Genomic DNA, 17,580 nt, shown 5'->3' on the forward strand with positions numbered 1-17,580 from the left:
AGATATCAAAATGGCATTCCTCACTTAGCTTGCAAGGTATACTAAGCATTCTGTGAAGAAAGATGTTTATAACTTGAAACTTCTCTTCTCCCATGCCCTAGCAAATCTTGCACTCATTAGCTCTTAACTGATCTGGGTTAAAATTTATACCTTGAAGTCAACTATACATTTCTGAAATCTTTTTTACTTTATCTCCTACAATTGTGGTAAGGATTAAATACATTGACATAAATAAGGGTTTCACTGATATTGAAGATAGTACTTCAGTCAGGCCTGGAACATAGAGACTTGATACTCAGTAATAGCTGTTACTTATTTGTTTACAATAGCAATTTGTTTCTGGCTATGTAGTATCAAGATATATGAACATGTGGTATCTTCCACTGACTGAGTACCTACAAAGGTTTGCTAAGTTCTAAGTTCTTTATATACCAATTTATTTAATTCCCACCCAAAACTCTAAGAAGTAAATATTGTTACAACCATTTTAGAAAAGTGGAAAATAGAAAGATGAAGCAATGCATTTAAGGTCTTCTATCCTGGAAGACATAGACGAGATTCTGTCTTTTGCATTAAAGCCCTCAAACCCATTCTCTGTCTCAAAATTAAAGCATGGGGCCATAGCTACGTGGAGGAGCATATACTTAATATGTTTGAGGACCAGAATTGAAACCCCAACATCAACTAAAAGCTGGATCAAGCCAAGTTCCAAAATAATTTCCAAGAAACTGGACGATGATTTATTATATCATTAAGACACATAATGGTACAGTGCTTAGCTGAACTTTAATACTACTATTTCTAAAGGATTACTTCTGTGGCTATTCAAGGAGCTTTGCCCTACTTATGTCTTTAGTACTTTACCAAGTTTACATATCTAGCTTCTCTGTGTCTAGCTTTTGCAGGGTTCTGATTTTGTTTATTCCCCTCAGTATGTGGTGTTAAATATTCCTAATGAAGTCACTGGACCTGTTGTTCCTCTTCTTAGGAACACTATCCCCTCCTTTACGTCAGAGGTCAGCAAAGGTTTTAGAAAAGTCAGAATAAACACCCATCACATGGTCTCTCTGCCCTCTTGCCCTTGCTCCATCTTCCGGCTCCCCTTTTCTTGCCTCTGCCCCTCTTCCTCTTCTTTCTTTTACAACCCCTTACAAAGGTAAGCTCATTATTACCCTGGATGGGAGAAGTCATAGATGGGCTACAAGGCAGACTGGACTTCGGAGTTGATTCCAGACAAGGATCTGTGCCCTTTGTTCCTGGGAAGCTGCCAGCGCCAGCAGCAGTGATCTCCAAGAGTTGAAATTCCTCTGGACTCTGCCCACACATCAAGCACTGGGAAGATGAATAGCTCCAGTATACCTGCCACTCATTCCCACCACACGTAGCAGTTTGGAAGGGCCAGCTGCAGCCTCGTTTCTCAGCCCTCACCAGAATCACGTCACCTGAAGGGGATGTCTGTAGGTGTCTATGTGAAACTCCAAGAGATTCTGGTTTAGTGCATAGTAATGATGACCCAGGTGAAGATGACGTTAATGGACTAAGGACCTTCCTTTGAGAACCAATGGGCTATAGGTATTACATGTAAACACCTCTCACCAGCTAACTCCAGCTTATCTTCATAGTCCCAGCCTTTACTGCAAGGTTTTCTACACACATTTTCTCTCCTGTCTGAGCCTTTCTGTTTCCTTTGCCAACTTTGTTCCCACTTCTTTCTCTGCTCCTTCCTCCTGAGTTCTTCCCCCAAACAGCTCTCACTGCCATAGTCAGACTGCCAGTCCCTTTTTTCTATTATTTTTTTCTGTTGCAAAAAGTTTTCTGCATCATATGCTAACTGATGGATTTAAAGGAAAGAAAGGGCCAAGTGTTCCCAACTGCTGCTGCTTGGTAAATAGTGTCCCATGAATGAATGTGCATAAATGAATGGAGGAGGCATTTATTCTTGGTGTTGTTTTTTATTGGTATATGATTGAATTAGTCACTTCCATAGAACCTCACCTGTTAATCTAATCAAAATAAAAATAAGTTTTTAGCACTTTAAGTCTACAGAATTCCAAAAGGCCATTCTTATTTTTCTCAGAGCAGACAAGTGGGAAGTACTAGTACACTAATTCTTAATGCACACTAAAAGCAAACATGAATTATAGAGCAGAAACACTAATTCTTAATGCACACTAAAAGCAAAGGTGAATCATAGAGCAGAAGCATTAATGTCTCCCCCATTTCTTGCCTCTGCCCTTGGGAAATATATCTGCAGATATAGTCATCCCAGAAAATCCTCTACTCTGCTGAGGAGAAAAGCTCATGTTTCCTAGGCAATTTTCTATAATATTGGCAACTAATAGTGGGGACCTTATAGGATTTTGAACAAGTCACTGGTAGTTGCTAGCAATTAACATTATTTTCTTATACTACTAATGAAGATATGGGTGAAACAGTGAAAAAATAATGAATATCTAAAATATCTAGATAATACCAGGAATAACATTGGCCCTCACTGAACAGAATTCAATATTAATTTGTATTTACCCAGATACAGTTATGACTTGTTAAGTTTTATGTGGAGGACCCTAGGCAAAAAAGACCTAACATAAGCACGTAATATGGCTCTAGGTTCCATTTTGGACTTTTTTCATTTTAAAAATGTAAGACAAGCCCTGATTTTCTTATGTATAAAATGGAGATAGAAAGAATATACATTTTGTAGGTTTATTGGGATGAGTGAATGAAATGATCCATGTAGGATGCTGGGCATATCATGTGAAGATAGAAAAATATTGAAATTATATGAGCTATAGAAGAATGAGCTTTCAGGGTCCATATCCCCCTTCAAAAAATTAATTGTTGCTTACAATTTCAAGCATATAGTATAGTTTTAACAACTCAGTAGCAATATTTTGCAAGTACACAGGATGGGGAGGTTGCTTCATGCATAGATAAGGCAGACATTCTGTAATGTGCACCAACTCCAGCTCAGGAAGCAGAAAGGCATAAGTGATATGAATAACTTCAAATTGAGGGGTAGACAATGTATATGTATAGATAAATAGATCGAAGGATGGACACATTGAATGATTATTGGTTGATATATCATGTAGGCAATTTATTTTAGGAAGAAATTTCTAAAGCAAATACTAAAGAGACAATATCAACATAAAGATAATATAACAATAAACAGTACATATGTTTGATAGCTTGTTAGATAAAACATATTTACTGGATATTCCAGTGCCTAAAAAAGCAGTTCCTCCCAACCCAAATAAACACACACACACACACACACACACACACACACACACACACACACACACACCAGTAAGATCCCTCATCTCCAATTTCACATTAGCAAACCAATAAAAGCTTTCTTTGGAGGAAACAAGAAAGTAGACTGCCTTTCATTATGTGGAAATCACCCATTTGAGAGGAATGGACACACCCATTTAAATCAACAATTAAAGTGTATAGCACAAGCTGGGTCCCACAATTCAATGCATAACAGGAATAAAATTCCCTTAGACATTAGTGACCCTCATGTTGTTTCACATTTTTAGAGGGCATATTCTGAAAATGAAATAAAAAGGCTCATATATGTTTACACCATTTGATAAGTGTAATGAACAGGTAACAAAATCAGAATAAGAAATTTATTTCCCATTAGAGCAAAAAAAAATAGAGTAACATATTGTAATATAATTAGTGTGATCAGGAAATCATATCCATGCCATTCATGCTGCAGGGAAAATGTAACAGGAAACCTGCTTATCTGCTGTGATGCCTTGAAAACTGTTTCTTTAAAGAATAAAAAGGAAAGATGAGATAGTCTCCTGTAATGATTATGAAAATGTCAAAGCTTCTCCAAGTAACTTGTGCTTTTTAAGTTCTTATAATTCTGTTGCTTTAGATCATATAAAGCACATTATAGTTTTGGTACATTTGAGAAATAATGACATTCTGAAATCAGTTAAAGTCATTTCTCAGCTTGAGAGCAGCAGGTAGAATATTTTCTTAGGTTAAATAACATATTGTTTATTTCCACAACTGCACATTTAAGTCTGGGGTAATTATACTTGTTTATATTACTGTTACTTCTTTGGCAATACAAACTGGGGTGAGAGGGTAAGTAAAAATTCACATTCCTCAAATCCTGGGGCAGGGCAGGGAAAATACTACAAAAATGGTAATGTATGAAATTATTCTTATTTTATCTTGCAATGTATTAGAAATCAAGAAAAATTAAAAACATTTGGTAAGAATCCAGGTGTGGTATCGCATGTCTTCAATCCCAACACTTAGGCATTTGGGAGGCCAAGGTAGGAGGATCACCATGAGTTCGAAGCCACTTTGAGATGACATAGTAAATTCCATGTCAGCCTGGACTAGAGTGAGACCTTATATACAAAACCCAATGTATATGTGTATATATATGTGTGTGTGTGTATATATATACACATACATACATACATACATACATACATACATACATACATAATACATGGATTAGTGTTTTTTGGCATAAGATTATCCATAAATTCGGTAATGCCATGTTTTAAAAGATATTAATGTTTATTTTTAAAGTACATATTTAAAAATAGAAAAAAATGTTTTTTTGAGGTAGGGTCTTGCTCTAGCCCAAGCTGACCTTGAATTCACTAGGTAGTCTAAGGCTGGCCTAAAGCTCACAGCCATCCTCCTACCTCTGCCTCCCAAATGCTAGAATTACAGGTGTGCATCACTATGTATGGCAGAAAATATTTAAGAATGAAAAACCAATCATGTTGAAGACTGTTCAGGCTTACTTGTCTGATGTGTCAGAGGCCACCTTAGTATAAGTAAATGACAAAGACTTTAAGAAGACCTCGAATTATTCTACCTTCCCCAGACCACTAAACTTCCTTCCCTGCTTACCTTTAATACTTGAAGTATAAGACATTTGATTCTGAGGAGATAGAAGCCTTTGGTTCCCAAGGCAGATGGACCTTTCTCTCCTTTAAATTCCCATGACTTCACAAGTAGACGGTAAGCTAGTTAATTACAGGTTTGTTTAGGACCAGTTTTCCCTTTGCGTTCTAGCCTCCAAATCTATAAAATGATTCCTACCTATCATAGATATTAATGAGATTAATATGTAAGAAACATATTATATGAGAAGCCACCTTATTAATTATACAGAATTAAGCATGGATTTACTAGTAGAATACTAAGATCATTATTAGCCTATTTCATGTTCATAACTCCAAAGCTTAAATCAGTCATTGACAGGTAGACTACCAAGAGATCTGTGGAATTAACTTGGATCAAGACCAGCGGAATTTGAAAAAGAAACAAAGGAATAAATAAACACAGTGGAATTTGAAACAGAAACAAAGGAAATGTGTTTGAAAGCCTCCAGGTTATAAGAGAAGTCTTAGATGATGGAAGCAGAAAATACAAAGCTAAATCAGTTAAAATTTACCACAACTCAAGGACTCCCTTTCAGTTGTAAAAAGAAATAATAAAACCAGGGAAAATAACTTGACATATAGTGGATGAGAAATAATTAGAAAATTATAAAATGATGGAAATCATGTCAATATTTATGTATAAAAAACTAAAGTTCTTCAGAAGGCCGTACAGTAGACAGAAGACAGACACAGGATAGGACTGGAAGTGCTGGGGTAGGGCTGGGTTTATGTTGTACTGTTCCAAGGTCAAGTAGGAGCAAAGCACTGACAAGTCTGCTTCTGCTTGTTATCAACCTGTTTTTGCACCTGGAGGAGGAAAAGAAAATACCACAGACACAGTGGAAACATTCCTGAGAATTTGACACTGCAGCACATGAATCTCTATAAAGGGAAAAATCTGGTATGCAGCTCTTAATAGCAACATAGTTTGCATGCTAGTGTAGAGTAAATTATCCAATTAGTGATTTGTGGAAGTGAATTTTTCCTGGAAGAACATTTAAATCTTAAAAAAAAAAAAAAAAAAGAACAAGCAAGCAAGCAAACACACACACACACACACACACACACACACACACACACACACACACATTGTTTACAATTTTAAGGTCATTTTGTAAGGGCCAGTTTTAAAAGACAAAATATTTGGTTACAATGCATATGCTATTATATATATATTAACATACATATATGTGTTTGTACATTCCTAACCCATTACTGAGATGATTTCATTCTGCTGTCATACCACAGGCAAGGACATCATTTTCCTCTTCTGATTCCACCTTCCCCTAAAGCTGTTGCTTTTTATCTACTCCCATCTCTTCTTTTCTTCTTTGTTGATTGGTCCTGAAAGAGAAATAGAGGTAAGAAATATATCTTAGAGTCAGAAGGGCCCTCACATGGCCATGTGTTCATCCTTCTTCATGTCATATAGAGTTCCAGAGCCAGAGAAGGGCTTGTTTGACGTCACTCTATGACAATGAAGAAAAGGTACCATCCTAGTCCATACCTCATTATTGTATTTGTTTCCTGGAATTTATCATTATCTAAAATGTTATTTATTTATTTAGTGTGTGTGTATATTTGATGCAGGGTCTCATCATATCTGAGGCTGGCCTTGAACTCATAGAGGTCTTCCTACCTCAGCCTCCTTGTTGCTGGGATTATAGACATGAGCCACCATGCACAGATTACTTCCTAATTTCTGTGCATATGTACTGTGTGAAAATCACTAGAGTATACACCAGTGAATTGAAAAAAAATTAACTATCTAATTATTTCCTGTATTCCCAATACTTCAATAATATGCAAAATAGCACAGGCATTGATATACCCTTATTGAAGAATAAACTAGAATTTTGGTCACTTGTTTATAAAATATTCTTCTTTAATTATACAAAAATAATCCTTCGAGAAACTATACAGAAGGATAAGTACCAAGCTGGCTTTATCCAGTTGACGATATAACTTGTACATCTTTAATGAATGCAAATATCTGGTGCTTATTAAGATTTTTAGTTCCTTAATGCTTATAAGCAGCCTGGGATTCCATGCCCCAGGGATTAACTAAATCTCTAAATTCTGTTCATTAGGGAATCAGATATTGCTGGCTGTTTATCAATACCCATGCTTCCTTTTATAATGAGCCCTATAATGAAGTTGAGATGTGGCAAAGGACTTGATTAAAAACATTTGTGTTCTCAAACTCACTTTGATAAACATGGTGGCCCTATGACAGAGTTTTGACCCATCAGATAGTAGTTAAGGGTTTGGGAAAAGCTAGGTGTCCTTGTTATAGCTTCTCTCCCTTTCCATTCCTGTGCTTCTCTCCACTTAGAATAGACCAGATGCCTGGAGCAGCCATTCTCTAGAGGCCTTGAGGTTACAACTCTGAGAAAGCAAATGAAAATAAGAAGTGTACCTTGATTTACTGTCCTCCTCCTGGGGATTTTATTGCTTGGAAGGAACTAGCTTCAATAGCATTGTTTCACCAATTTTTCTATTGTTTGCAACCAAGTGCTTTCATACCTGGCACTGTTCAAAACTTTCTGAGTGTACATGCCAGAGGAAAAGTGCTCGAGGCTTCAGTTTCCCATTTTTAAGTTGAAAGACTCAAGCCAGGGGTCAATAATGTTTTCCAGGTCAAAACACCTCAGTACCTGCAGACTGGTGTCACTTCTACGTAACGAAGCCAAGGTGATGAACTCTACACACCTTCTCACTTTGATCAACTTGCTGGTGATCTCCTGGTGACTCCCCATGCAGGTTAACATCTATTTTGAAAGGCCACTTGCTGAACATCCCCTACTCTTCTAGCATTTGAGGATTCTAATATCACAGTGTTGCCACAGACAACTGGGGTACACCATGTTCATTCCCCTAGATTAGCCTCCATACTGAGATTCAGAAGAAAGGGGAGAGGCACTCATATTTGTAGATGAAGACACAAAAATGAAGATGAATTCAGTATTATTTTATTTCTTTTTCAGTTTGTCTTCATATCACCAAACTTTAATTTTGTTCCTTCACCTATTTTTGTCTTTCATGAACCTGATTTTCCTTCCACAAACTAAGTCTCTATTATCAACACAAAATACATATTTAAATGTAATGGAAAGGCATTTTCACAATGTCTTTGTGCCCACAAAATGAATGTCAGTGAAAGAGCTACAAAAGAGTTTGGTGTTTACGCGTTCATGTAGATTAATTCATATACTATTGAAAAGTAGAAATCTTTATTTTCATTATGCTCTCTATGATGGATGATGTTTGCAAAGCTTAGCTGTTTTAATACTTATAGCATCAGTTAAAAGTAACGATGCCCCCTTAGCATTTTCCCATCACTCTTTTGCTGATATTTAGCTCTTCAGAATGCTATGGCATTGTGAAATGCAATCACTTAATTTCTGTAACAGATTTATCTTTCCAGTAACATACTTATGCATTTTTGTACTTGTAGGACTTATAAAAGAAACACCTGTGTTTCTTTCCCCATCCTCTTTATTCATAAGGAAGCAAATTTTAAAAGTTGCATATGGAATAAACACTTTCTTGTAAATAGATGTGCTTCCATATTATTCATTTTGCACTTGAACTGTTTGCCTTTAGATGTGGATAAAATAATTAAAGATGTGAAGATAATGTAATATACATGGTTTATTTATGGAATAGATAGTCCTTACTGTAATTCAGTGAACTCTGTAATGCTACACATAAGTTATTTGCTATGACAGGATCACAAGCCAATACTCACAAAGGTCCATTAAATTGTAGATTATTGTTGTGAATTGGGGTATTACTATAGTTATTTAACATATTTTAAGGAACAAAATATGCTTATACCTCATACTCAACAATAATCACAGCTACAAAAATCATAGGTTTAAGGTTTCTAAATATATATACATATGTGTATAATGCATAACTCTGAAAATAAAAAAAATAAAATTGATCTTGGCCAGCCTAAAATCATCTCATTTCCACAAACATTGGCAATTCAAAGTGAAATGCTAACTTTTTAAATTAAGTACCAACTACACTAGAATTTAACTTTTGTGTAAGGTCCCTTGCTTTAGACAACCTTGACACATTTTTTGGCTATTTCTAATGTATAAATAATAAAGACATGACCCATAACTTATTTGACTGATATAACCTTCGCTCCATTAGTATCAACAATAAAGGGTCCAAAAGTGATGATGAGGAAGAAACCATGGAGGAAATGACCTTAGTGCTCTTCTCCATAGCTGAATGGCTGAAACCTAGGAAAGGTGTTAATAAGTCTTCAGAGATATAAGATAGGAAGATGCAAAGTTGCAGAAAGGGGAAGTTGAGCACAGAGGAATAATTGCAGTTCTTTGGTTGGTTGGGGTATGAGCAGAGATACTCAAGAGTAAGTGGAGATGCGGTTCAGAGAGTTGTTCTCTGAGTCCCTTCTAACTCAGGTGATAATTATATTGATTATTAAATACAATTAGGCTTAGCTAGGTATTTTATAATCATTGTTCATTCAAGTTTCACAATGACATAGTAGGTTTTGTATGAAAAAAACTTATTTTATAAATAGTCTAGAATCTAGCAGAAGTTGAATTTTAATCCAAGTCAGAAAGACTCAAAGCCTTTCTGGCATCTATCATATTATCTTATGAATATAGTAAGCTAAATGTAAAATTTGGAAGATATTTTTGTCAGAATAATTCCTTGCCTATCAACCAAGCTGCAGCTACATTGAATCCTCGAATAAGGTTTTTATTTTATGATATAATTGTGTCCAACAGAAATTGAAAGTCCATTATCTCCATTGGTTTCCTTCAAGTTTCTGTGAAAATTAACACATTTCCCTATAGGAAAACTTAAGCTTTTGACTGTGATGTCTTTATGTTTTGAAGTAAAGAAATAGAAGAAATCGATATTTCACAAGGAAAATTTTGATTTTTTTATGTTAAGAATAGAGAACAGAACAGAACAATTTAGAATCTATGTTGTTTGATTCTACAAATGTTAAAAATCAGCAAAAGCTTTGGTTTCTTCAAGTGCCTAAATCCTTGTGGGTGAAAGATAATAAAATTATCCATTCAAAGAAAGGGAAGGGTGATTTTATGTTTTCTTTAATACCACAGGGGGTCTTAAATACATTCATGAAAGGGGTGAAGAGGTTTTTCAAACATAAATAGTTCAAAATCACTTACAAGAAATGTCGACCTTAATCAGATTTTCTGTGGAGAGAAGCTTAAGAAAATAAACAGTCATGGCAAGTGGTTTATAAACTCCAAAAACTTTGACAGAAACTGGATTAGGCAGGGTCAGAGAAGGGACAGGGATTGAGGGAGGAAAAGATAAAAGGAGAGAATGATACCTATGATATTATTTATCATTAAGTTTCACACTTATTTTCTTGGGAAAACTACTAAGGAACTATTATTTCTACTATGTATTCCTCATAGTGTCACATAACTATTAATTACTGTGCTATAAATTCATTCTTTCTAAGTGAAGAACAATAATTTCACTACTTTTACTCTTGATATTAAGATTTACCATGACTTTCATATTTCATTTTTCTCCCCTTAATTTCCCTTATACTGTTTTTTTTTTCAATTTTCAAGTTTTTTTTGTTTTATTCACAGTTTGTAATACTCTGGATTATAAAGTCATCAATGTAGGAACTGAATTGAAACTTCCTGTATCCCACTAAATTTTGCAATCAAGTGTTATAAATAATTAAATTTGGTTAAAAGTGTAAAATTATAGTCAAAACCAAAATAAAAATACATAACTACTTCTTTATCTAATATGATGCCAATTGTGTAGAGGAGAAATAATATTCTTTATTTTGATGATTCTCAGCAGAGCATCTTTCTAGGGATAAACTTATTTTAAAAAACAGTTGTTGAATAAATGGGTTAGTATATGGACAAATTACTGAAATTTCTTATATTGTGGTATAGAAGACTTATCAAATTCTGATGGTTTAGTAAAATAATATAGGACTTGGCATGTAGGCCAGTGGCAGATCATTTTCTTAGTATGAACTCAGCTTATGTTCAGTTCCTAGCAAAGCTAAAACCAGCCAGCTGAAAATCAAAAGCAATATAAAATTGATAACTTAAATTTCAAGTAATAACCAAAAAAAAGCAAAAGAGATTTGCCATGTTTTATTACAAATTTAGTTATTTTTTTTTCTTTTTAGTAGCTAGATTAGAGACTGAGAAATAAATATTTAACATCTTAGGAAATGAAGATTTTATGGGTTTTTTAGTAATCATTAGTGTGCTCTCAGAAGGGAGAAAAAATAATACTGATGCTATAGACCTTTAAATCAAGAAAGTTGACATTTCTTTACCTTTCTTGATGTAAACTGTATTCTATACAGAAACATGATAAATGCAGATATTAACTTACAAGTTTGATTAGACATTCACGTTTAAGTTGACCCCAACAACACTCATTCCAAGTACATTTAGTATTCATTTTTTGCTCTTAAATTGAGACTATTTACAGTTGACTTTAGAATGCAAACCACAACAGTAGGTAAGAGATTAAGCTCTGGCAGTATTAAAGTCACAAGTCTGAGACTGCTAAATAGTTTAAGGAAAATCACTGTAAAACAAGTGCTCATTCTGTACTTGCAAGTGCTATGGAACAATCTGTACGAAGTTCTACAGTTCAGTCATGGAGGGCTTTCAACAGGAGCATTACTGCTACAGGTATAGAGTGCAAGATAGAGGAATCATCTGGAAGCCAAGCTTTGAAGTTCAATAGGAAGATCAGAAAAGTTAACAGTTCAGTTATTCCCAAGAAGACTTCTTGCTGGGGATCTGTGATCAATGGTCCAGCTGCTCTTCTGTTTCATTTACACCTTCTTCTTCTTCGGGGAATGCTGATTCATTCTGGCCTTTCAGATGCTTAACTCCTGAAATTATAAAAATTGTGCAAAATTCAAATGAAATTTATCTCTGGCAGATTCACTCTTTGGCTCAAAGAGTGAAAATGAAAATAAGAACTGAAAAGTTTTCGCTGGAGTGGATGTGTTTTTCTCCAAGAATCTCAACACTGCAATCCTACATGAGCCTTTTAATTCACTGAGCAATGAAAACACACCCAGCCAAATTTCCATTTGCAATAGGCTATCTTTAATAATTAAATCTTCCTTATTAAGGCTTGCACAACAGCCTATTAAAACCCTGTCAAACAAAGCTATGCTCACAGTCTTTTATTATAATCCTGATATCATTTAGCTTAAATATTGCTTTTGGCATCCCTGAACACAATTATAAGAAAAATACCATTCAAACTTCTAAGAACAGAATGGGTGTGTGTGTGCCAGTTCTGTAAAGTGTAAACAACACAACAATCACAACATTGTTAACCTTATTTTGAATTCAGAACATATGCACTGAATTATGGAAGTCCTCTATTCAAAAATTCTTTAATACCTGGCCTACAGATTTTAAAGTATGTATCAGCGTATCTGCTGCCTAGCTCTCTCTGCCTCTTGGACATCATACTTTATTAGCTCTTTTTCTTCTCACCTCTGGCAGTGATTCTGCTCTAGCAGTGGTAACTTGCTCTTCCCCACCCCTTCACTGCCTCCTTCATTCAGGCATTTTCCCTTCTGTTCTCATTGCCAGCCATCTTCTGCTCACAATTCAGATATCTGCTTACCTCTTCTGAGGATGAGTGCAGTTCCCCACATATACTTGGGTAGTTACTTCCCACATTCTCCCATTGCACTTCAATCATGTCTGGTTATGTCAGCTACTTATTAGAATTATGTCTGTTCTAATCTTTCTCATTAAAGCAAACTCATTGATGTTCAGGAATATGTACTTTCACTTTAGAGTCTCAGGCATAGTGACTACTCAACAAGTGCTCATTAATATTTGTTGCCTAAATGATTTATTGAATTAATGAAGAAACAGTTTAGCATATCTTTCAATTGTACAATAATTTATCCTCATATTTAAAAAATAATCACAGTTGATATGTAAATCAGAAGGTTGCTATTACATCCACACTTAACTAACAAGATTTTTTTTTTTTTATCCCTCTGATGTATGCTGGTAAGAAATCATACTAGCTGATATTCTACACATATGGTAAGATTTAGTATAGAACTTTTCATACATATTTCATATTTTAGAAAATTAGTGCAGGAGATTGTTTTCCACTTAACACAGAAAAATGAAAAAAGATAAACAAAAAGATACTGTTCCTTTTTGCTATAAAACTAAAACCAAAGTAATGTATGAATCTGCATATTCTTTAATCAGAAAACCTCAGGGTACAGGTGGCAAAGAATGACATACTTGGACTTGATGTGTTATCTTGAAGGTCAGTATTAATCTGCAAGATGATATCACAATTCCTATTGATACAAGACTATAGAGAAAATTTTTCTACTAGGAAATTAAAATTATTTCATGTTATGATGATGATTTATATGTAAAAGACAGATATGCTAAAGAAATAGTTTAAAAAAAAACTTTATTAAGTTTTTACCCAGCCCCATTGCTGAAGTTTTGCACTAAACTTCATAACTCCATGACATACACACCTACAAGGGAAGTTTAGATTCAGAGAACATAAGTGATTTGCTTAAGATATATATGATCTAAGGGAAGTTCCAACACATAGTCCTTCAATACACACTGGTTGTGAGTGAATGAGTCATAATGTTCCATATCAGGGTACCCCAGCAGACTGTCATCTCTTCCTTTGTGGATGCCGGCACAGCCTAGCCAGCTATTTGCTGAGATGTAGCATAGGGTTACAGTAGCAAGATTCAGCCTGCTTCAGACGGTGTTAGCCTTTCTTCTGAAACATGGAGCTAATCATCCAGTTTCCTGAACTGAGGCTAATTGTACCTTGTCTAGTTCACCAAAGCTCGTGATTCCAGAGCTCGTCCTTTTCACACACAAGGTAATAAAATTTATCTTTAAATGAAATTTCATGACCTAAGGTCAACATGGATTTGTCTAAATTACAAAAAAAAATAATAATAATTAAAATGTCCAACTTATTTAACCACTAACCAACCACTTCCCGCACTTGAGGATAGGTGTGCCTGCTCATCCTCATCCATATTTCATGATTTTATAAAAACAATGGTGACGAAGTCATATGAGAAAGACATGCATTTTAGAAGTAACTTTCTTAGTTTTACTCAATTATGAAATGAGAAATTTCCAAGGGAAAAGTTTTTATGAGCAGAATTGGAAATGTTTTCATAAAGAGATCCTCTGGAACATTTACCAGAAATACCTTCATTTCAGAGCAGTTTTCCCTAATAACTTCTTTCAGTTGGATAATGTTAGTTGATTAATTTGTATTTGGAAATCTCCTTAGGACCAATATTTTCTTTTTATCCATTCACAATATTCATTTCGTAGGAAACTCAATGATGTTGAGATTAAAATATCCTGTCTTCTGAAGTCTACATCATAAGGTGGAACCCTTTCATATGTATTATATGTTTTAATTTTCTGTAAACACTCATTTCACCCCAAAGGTGGAGGAAAGTAAATTGTTTTGAGAGATTCTTCTGTCTGAATGCAAATGAACATGAGGAAACCGTTCAGCTACTCCTGGACTTGGCACTTGCGTTTTGAGACAAGTACAGACTCAGCCATAGCTGTGAACAAGAAAGGAATCCCAGAAAAGAAAATGGAGTACATTAACACCAAGAAAAATCGGCCATGCATAGTACAAGGCTACATTGTATGCATTTGTAAAGGAATGAAGTAAACAAGAGTTGAAGGAAAAGAAAGTACACAGAGCGGAGCCCTTAAGTTCACTCTATTTTGTAGGACAGGTGGATGAAGACATGAGATGGTCAATGAGAAATCATAAATCAGATATCAACCAATAGAAGTTTATAACTGCCAAATAACAGGTAAATATTGTTGGTTCGAAGGTTGTAGGTTATTATTAGGTTGTTTAACATAACAAGTAAAAGAGGGCTGGAGAGATGGCTTAGCAGTTAAGACATAACAGATAAATACTTTTACCAATTTATTTATAGTTCAAGATGGCAGAATTTTTATATTTGTAGATACAAAATACCAATGGGTAATTAGTATTCTAAAATGCTTTCAAGAGCTAGAATAATGGGTTTGGGAGTTAAAGAAGCAGAGGTCTACTGTGAATTTTGTTTTTAAAAAGTAAAGTATGAAACTAGGTATGGTGATTGATACTTGAAATCCTAGCACTCAGAGGCAGAGGCAGGTGGATCTGCAAATTTAACACTAACCTGGTTTATATCTAAGTCAGCCACAGATTCTACGTGGTCCTATAGAAACAGATTTTCACTTTATTGAGGAAGTCTGAATGACAGAGTCAGAAGTTTGACAGTGTGACTTGCTGCCGGTGGGTGGGAGTCAGACCTATTCATAGCATGTAGCCCAGCTTGGGGTCTCTGCTTTGTGGGGACCATTGAAGAAGGTCATGAAGAGTTAAAGTAGTATATGAAATTATTTTTCTATAGGGTTTACAGATAAAATTGAAAAGCTTATGATACATAAGAGATGACAAAAGAAATGGGCTGAGTGCATAAAATACTAGGGACATATTAAATTTACTCTGTGTCGCTCCTATGAACAGAAATGAGGGCAATGGCAGCAGGTATTAATGGGGTAAAAGAAGTTTATAAATAATGTAGGAAATACAACTCCTTAATCCTGTTTGCTCAGCAAGAAATGTGTGTGAGCACTGTATGAATGAATGCTACACTTTCACATTAAAGTTAAGCTGCCATCTTTAAGCCAGGATGAAGATAGAGGAATGATTTTGCTGTCCCTGAAATGAAATTAAGCTACAACAAAAATATTTAATTTGTATTGCTGAAGATTTTGCTTTGCTAATAGGATTTTAAACCACCTCCCAAAGAGCTATAACTTGAAATCACATAACAGTCCAAATCTGTTTTTGGGTGGGAAGACAGGGTCTCACTCTATGGCTCAAGCTGGCCAGAAATTCACTATGTAGCCCAGACTGGCCTTGAACTCATGACAATTATTCTGCCTCCACCTCCTAAGAAGTAGAACCAAAGGCTTCAGATACCATGCTCAGCTCAAATCTACATTTTTAAAACCAATTTACATACACACACAAAGTAGAAAAAGTAAAGTAAGAGATTTTTTTTTTTTCCAACATAAAATTTAGACCTTAGGAATCATTCTGAAGTCATCTGGGAAATCTGTAGCTAGATATTGGAGAGATTCTGATCCTCTTTCAAGTTAATTTTAGTTGTATTTCTGCTTTTGTAAGGACAAATGCCAATAGTTTTCATCAGAATCTCAGAAAGGTCTTTAATCTCCAAATAACTATAAATATAAATATCAGTCAAATCTCCTTGGCTTACAGACTTAGGTGAAAGTTCTTATTTAAGTCAAAACAGGGATGAATCACTATGCCAGTTCACAAACTTAGGTCTTAACTCCTACTGAGGGGCGTCTCTGCCTGGATAATTCCTTATAATCTTCTATTGTCATGCAATATTTTTAAAGTCAGAATCTGAAAGAAAAGAGAGTTACTCTAGATCATGTCTTTTTTTCCTTTTTTTAATCATCAAAGGTAATTACTAAGTAAATTTAAATACATCCTTTCTACTTTGTTGTTCTTGCTTTTCATGAAATTTGTTATTAAGATGTCAAATGTAACTTTGCTTATAAACATTCTCATAATAGAACCAAGTTCCAAATAATTATTTAATGAGGCACTTTTGTATCTATTATACTCAAATTTGGGACTATACTCTGGGATATATGTGAAAAATACAGCAATCTAGCCTTTGGAGACACTATTAAGCAAAATAAACATATAATAAAGCCACTTTATGTGTTGATCATGAGAAATATAAAAGTACAAATTAGATAGGGATATGGGTAATAGTGTGTGCACATAAATGATATTAATTTGAAGAAGTGCTATGAACAAGTAGAACAATTAATACATCAAGAGAATTCTGATAGGGAAAAAAGAGTTATAATTTTTGGAATAGCAATTTGAACAGCCATTTCTTAACTATTATACTGGCTAGATTGAGGAAAACAGGAAGTCTGTTGGATATTAAAGTACTATTTGAAAAATATGTTCCAGAGGCTGGAGAGATGGCTTAGGAGTTAAGTTACTTGCCTGTGAAGCCTAAGGACCCTGGCTTGATTTCCCAGAATCCACAGAAGCCAGATGCACAAGGTAGTACATGCATCTGGAGCTTGTTAGCAATGGCTAGAAGCCCTGGCATGCCCATTTTCTTCACTCTCTCTCTCTCTCTTGTTTTACCACTTAATTTTTCTCTCTCAAATAAATAAATAAATAAACTGACTAATTAAAAAAAGAAAAATATATTGCAAAGGCTCTAGTTTTCTGAAAGGCTGTTGTGTACTAAGGAATGTTATCAGTGGTCTGAGGAATTTTTAATGTGCCACTCAGTCATGCAACTTAATAGAGACTAATTTATTAGATGGAAAATGTTTTTCATTTCTTAAAATGTTTTCATATACATATATAGCATTTTTTGTAATACTCTTATAACTCATTTATAATAAACAACTATATATAAATATAGTTAAGGTCACAGAGATCAAGTGATATTGATTTCATCTCAATGCAAAAATTATATCATGTCCTAGACTCTCTATTTTTA

General features: G+C 34.7%; 1 protein-coding gene across 1 annotated transcript in view; it reads right to left on the reverse strand.

Annotated features, from left to right (window-relative positions):
- Positions 1 to 11,617: 11,617 nt before the first annotated feature.
- Ppp1r1c (protein phosphatase 1 regulatory inhibitor subunit 1C) overlaps positions 11,618 to 17,580 on the reverse strand; it is a 114,752-nt gene continuing 108,789 nt past the window's right edge. Inside the window, exon 5 of the mRNA XM_004660282.2 lies at positions 11,618 to 11,847. Within this exon, the coding sequence (XP_004660339.1) occupies positions 11,759 to 11,847 (89 nt within the window). The 3' untranslated portion in view covers positions 11,618 to 11,758. The remainder of the gene's footprint in view (positions 11,848 to 17,580) is intronic.

The sequence above is a fragment of the Jaculus jaculus genome, chromosome 4, assembly GCF_020740685.1.
Source record: "Jaculus jaculus isolate mJacJac1 chromosome 4, mJacJac1.mat.Y.cur, whole genome shotgun sequence".
NCBI lineage: Eukaryota > Metazoa > Chordata > Mammalia > Rodentia > Dipodidae > Jaculus > Jaculus jaculus.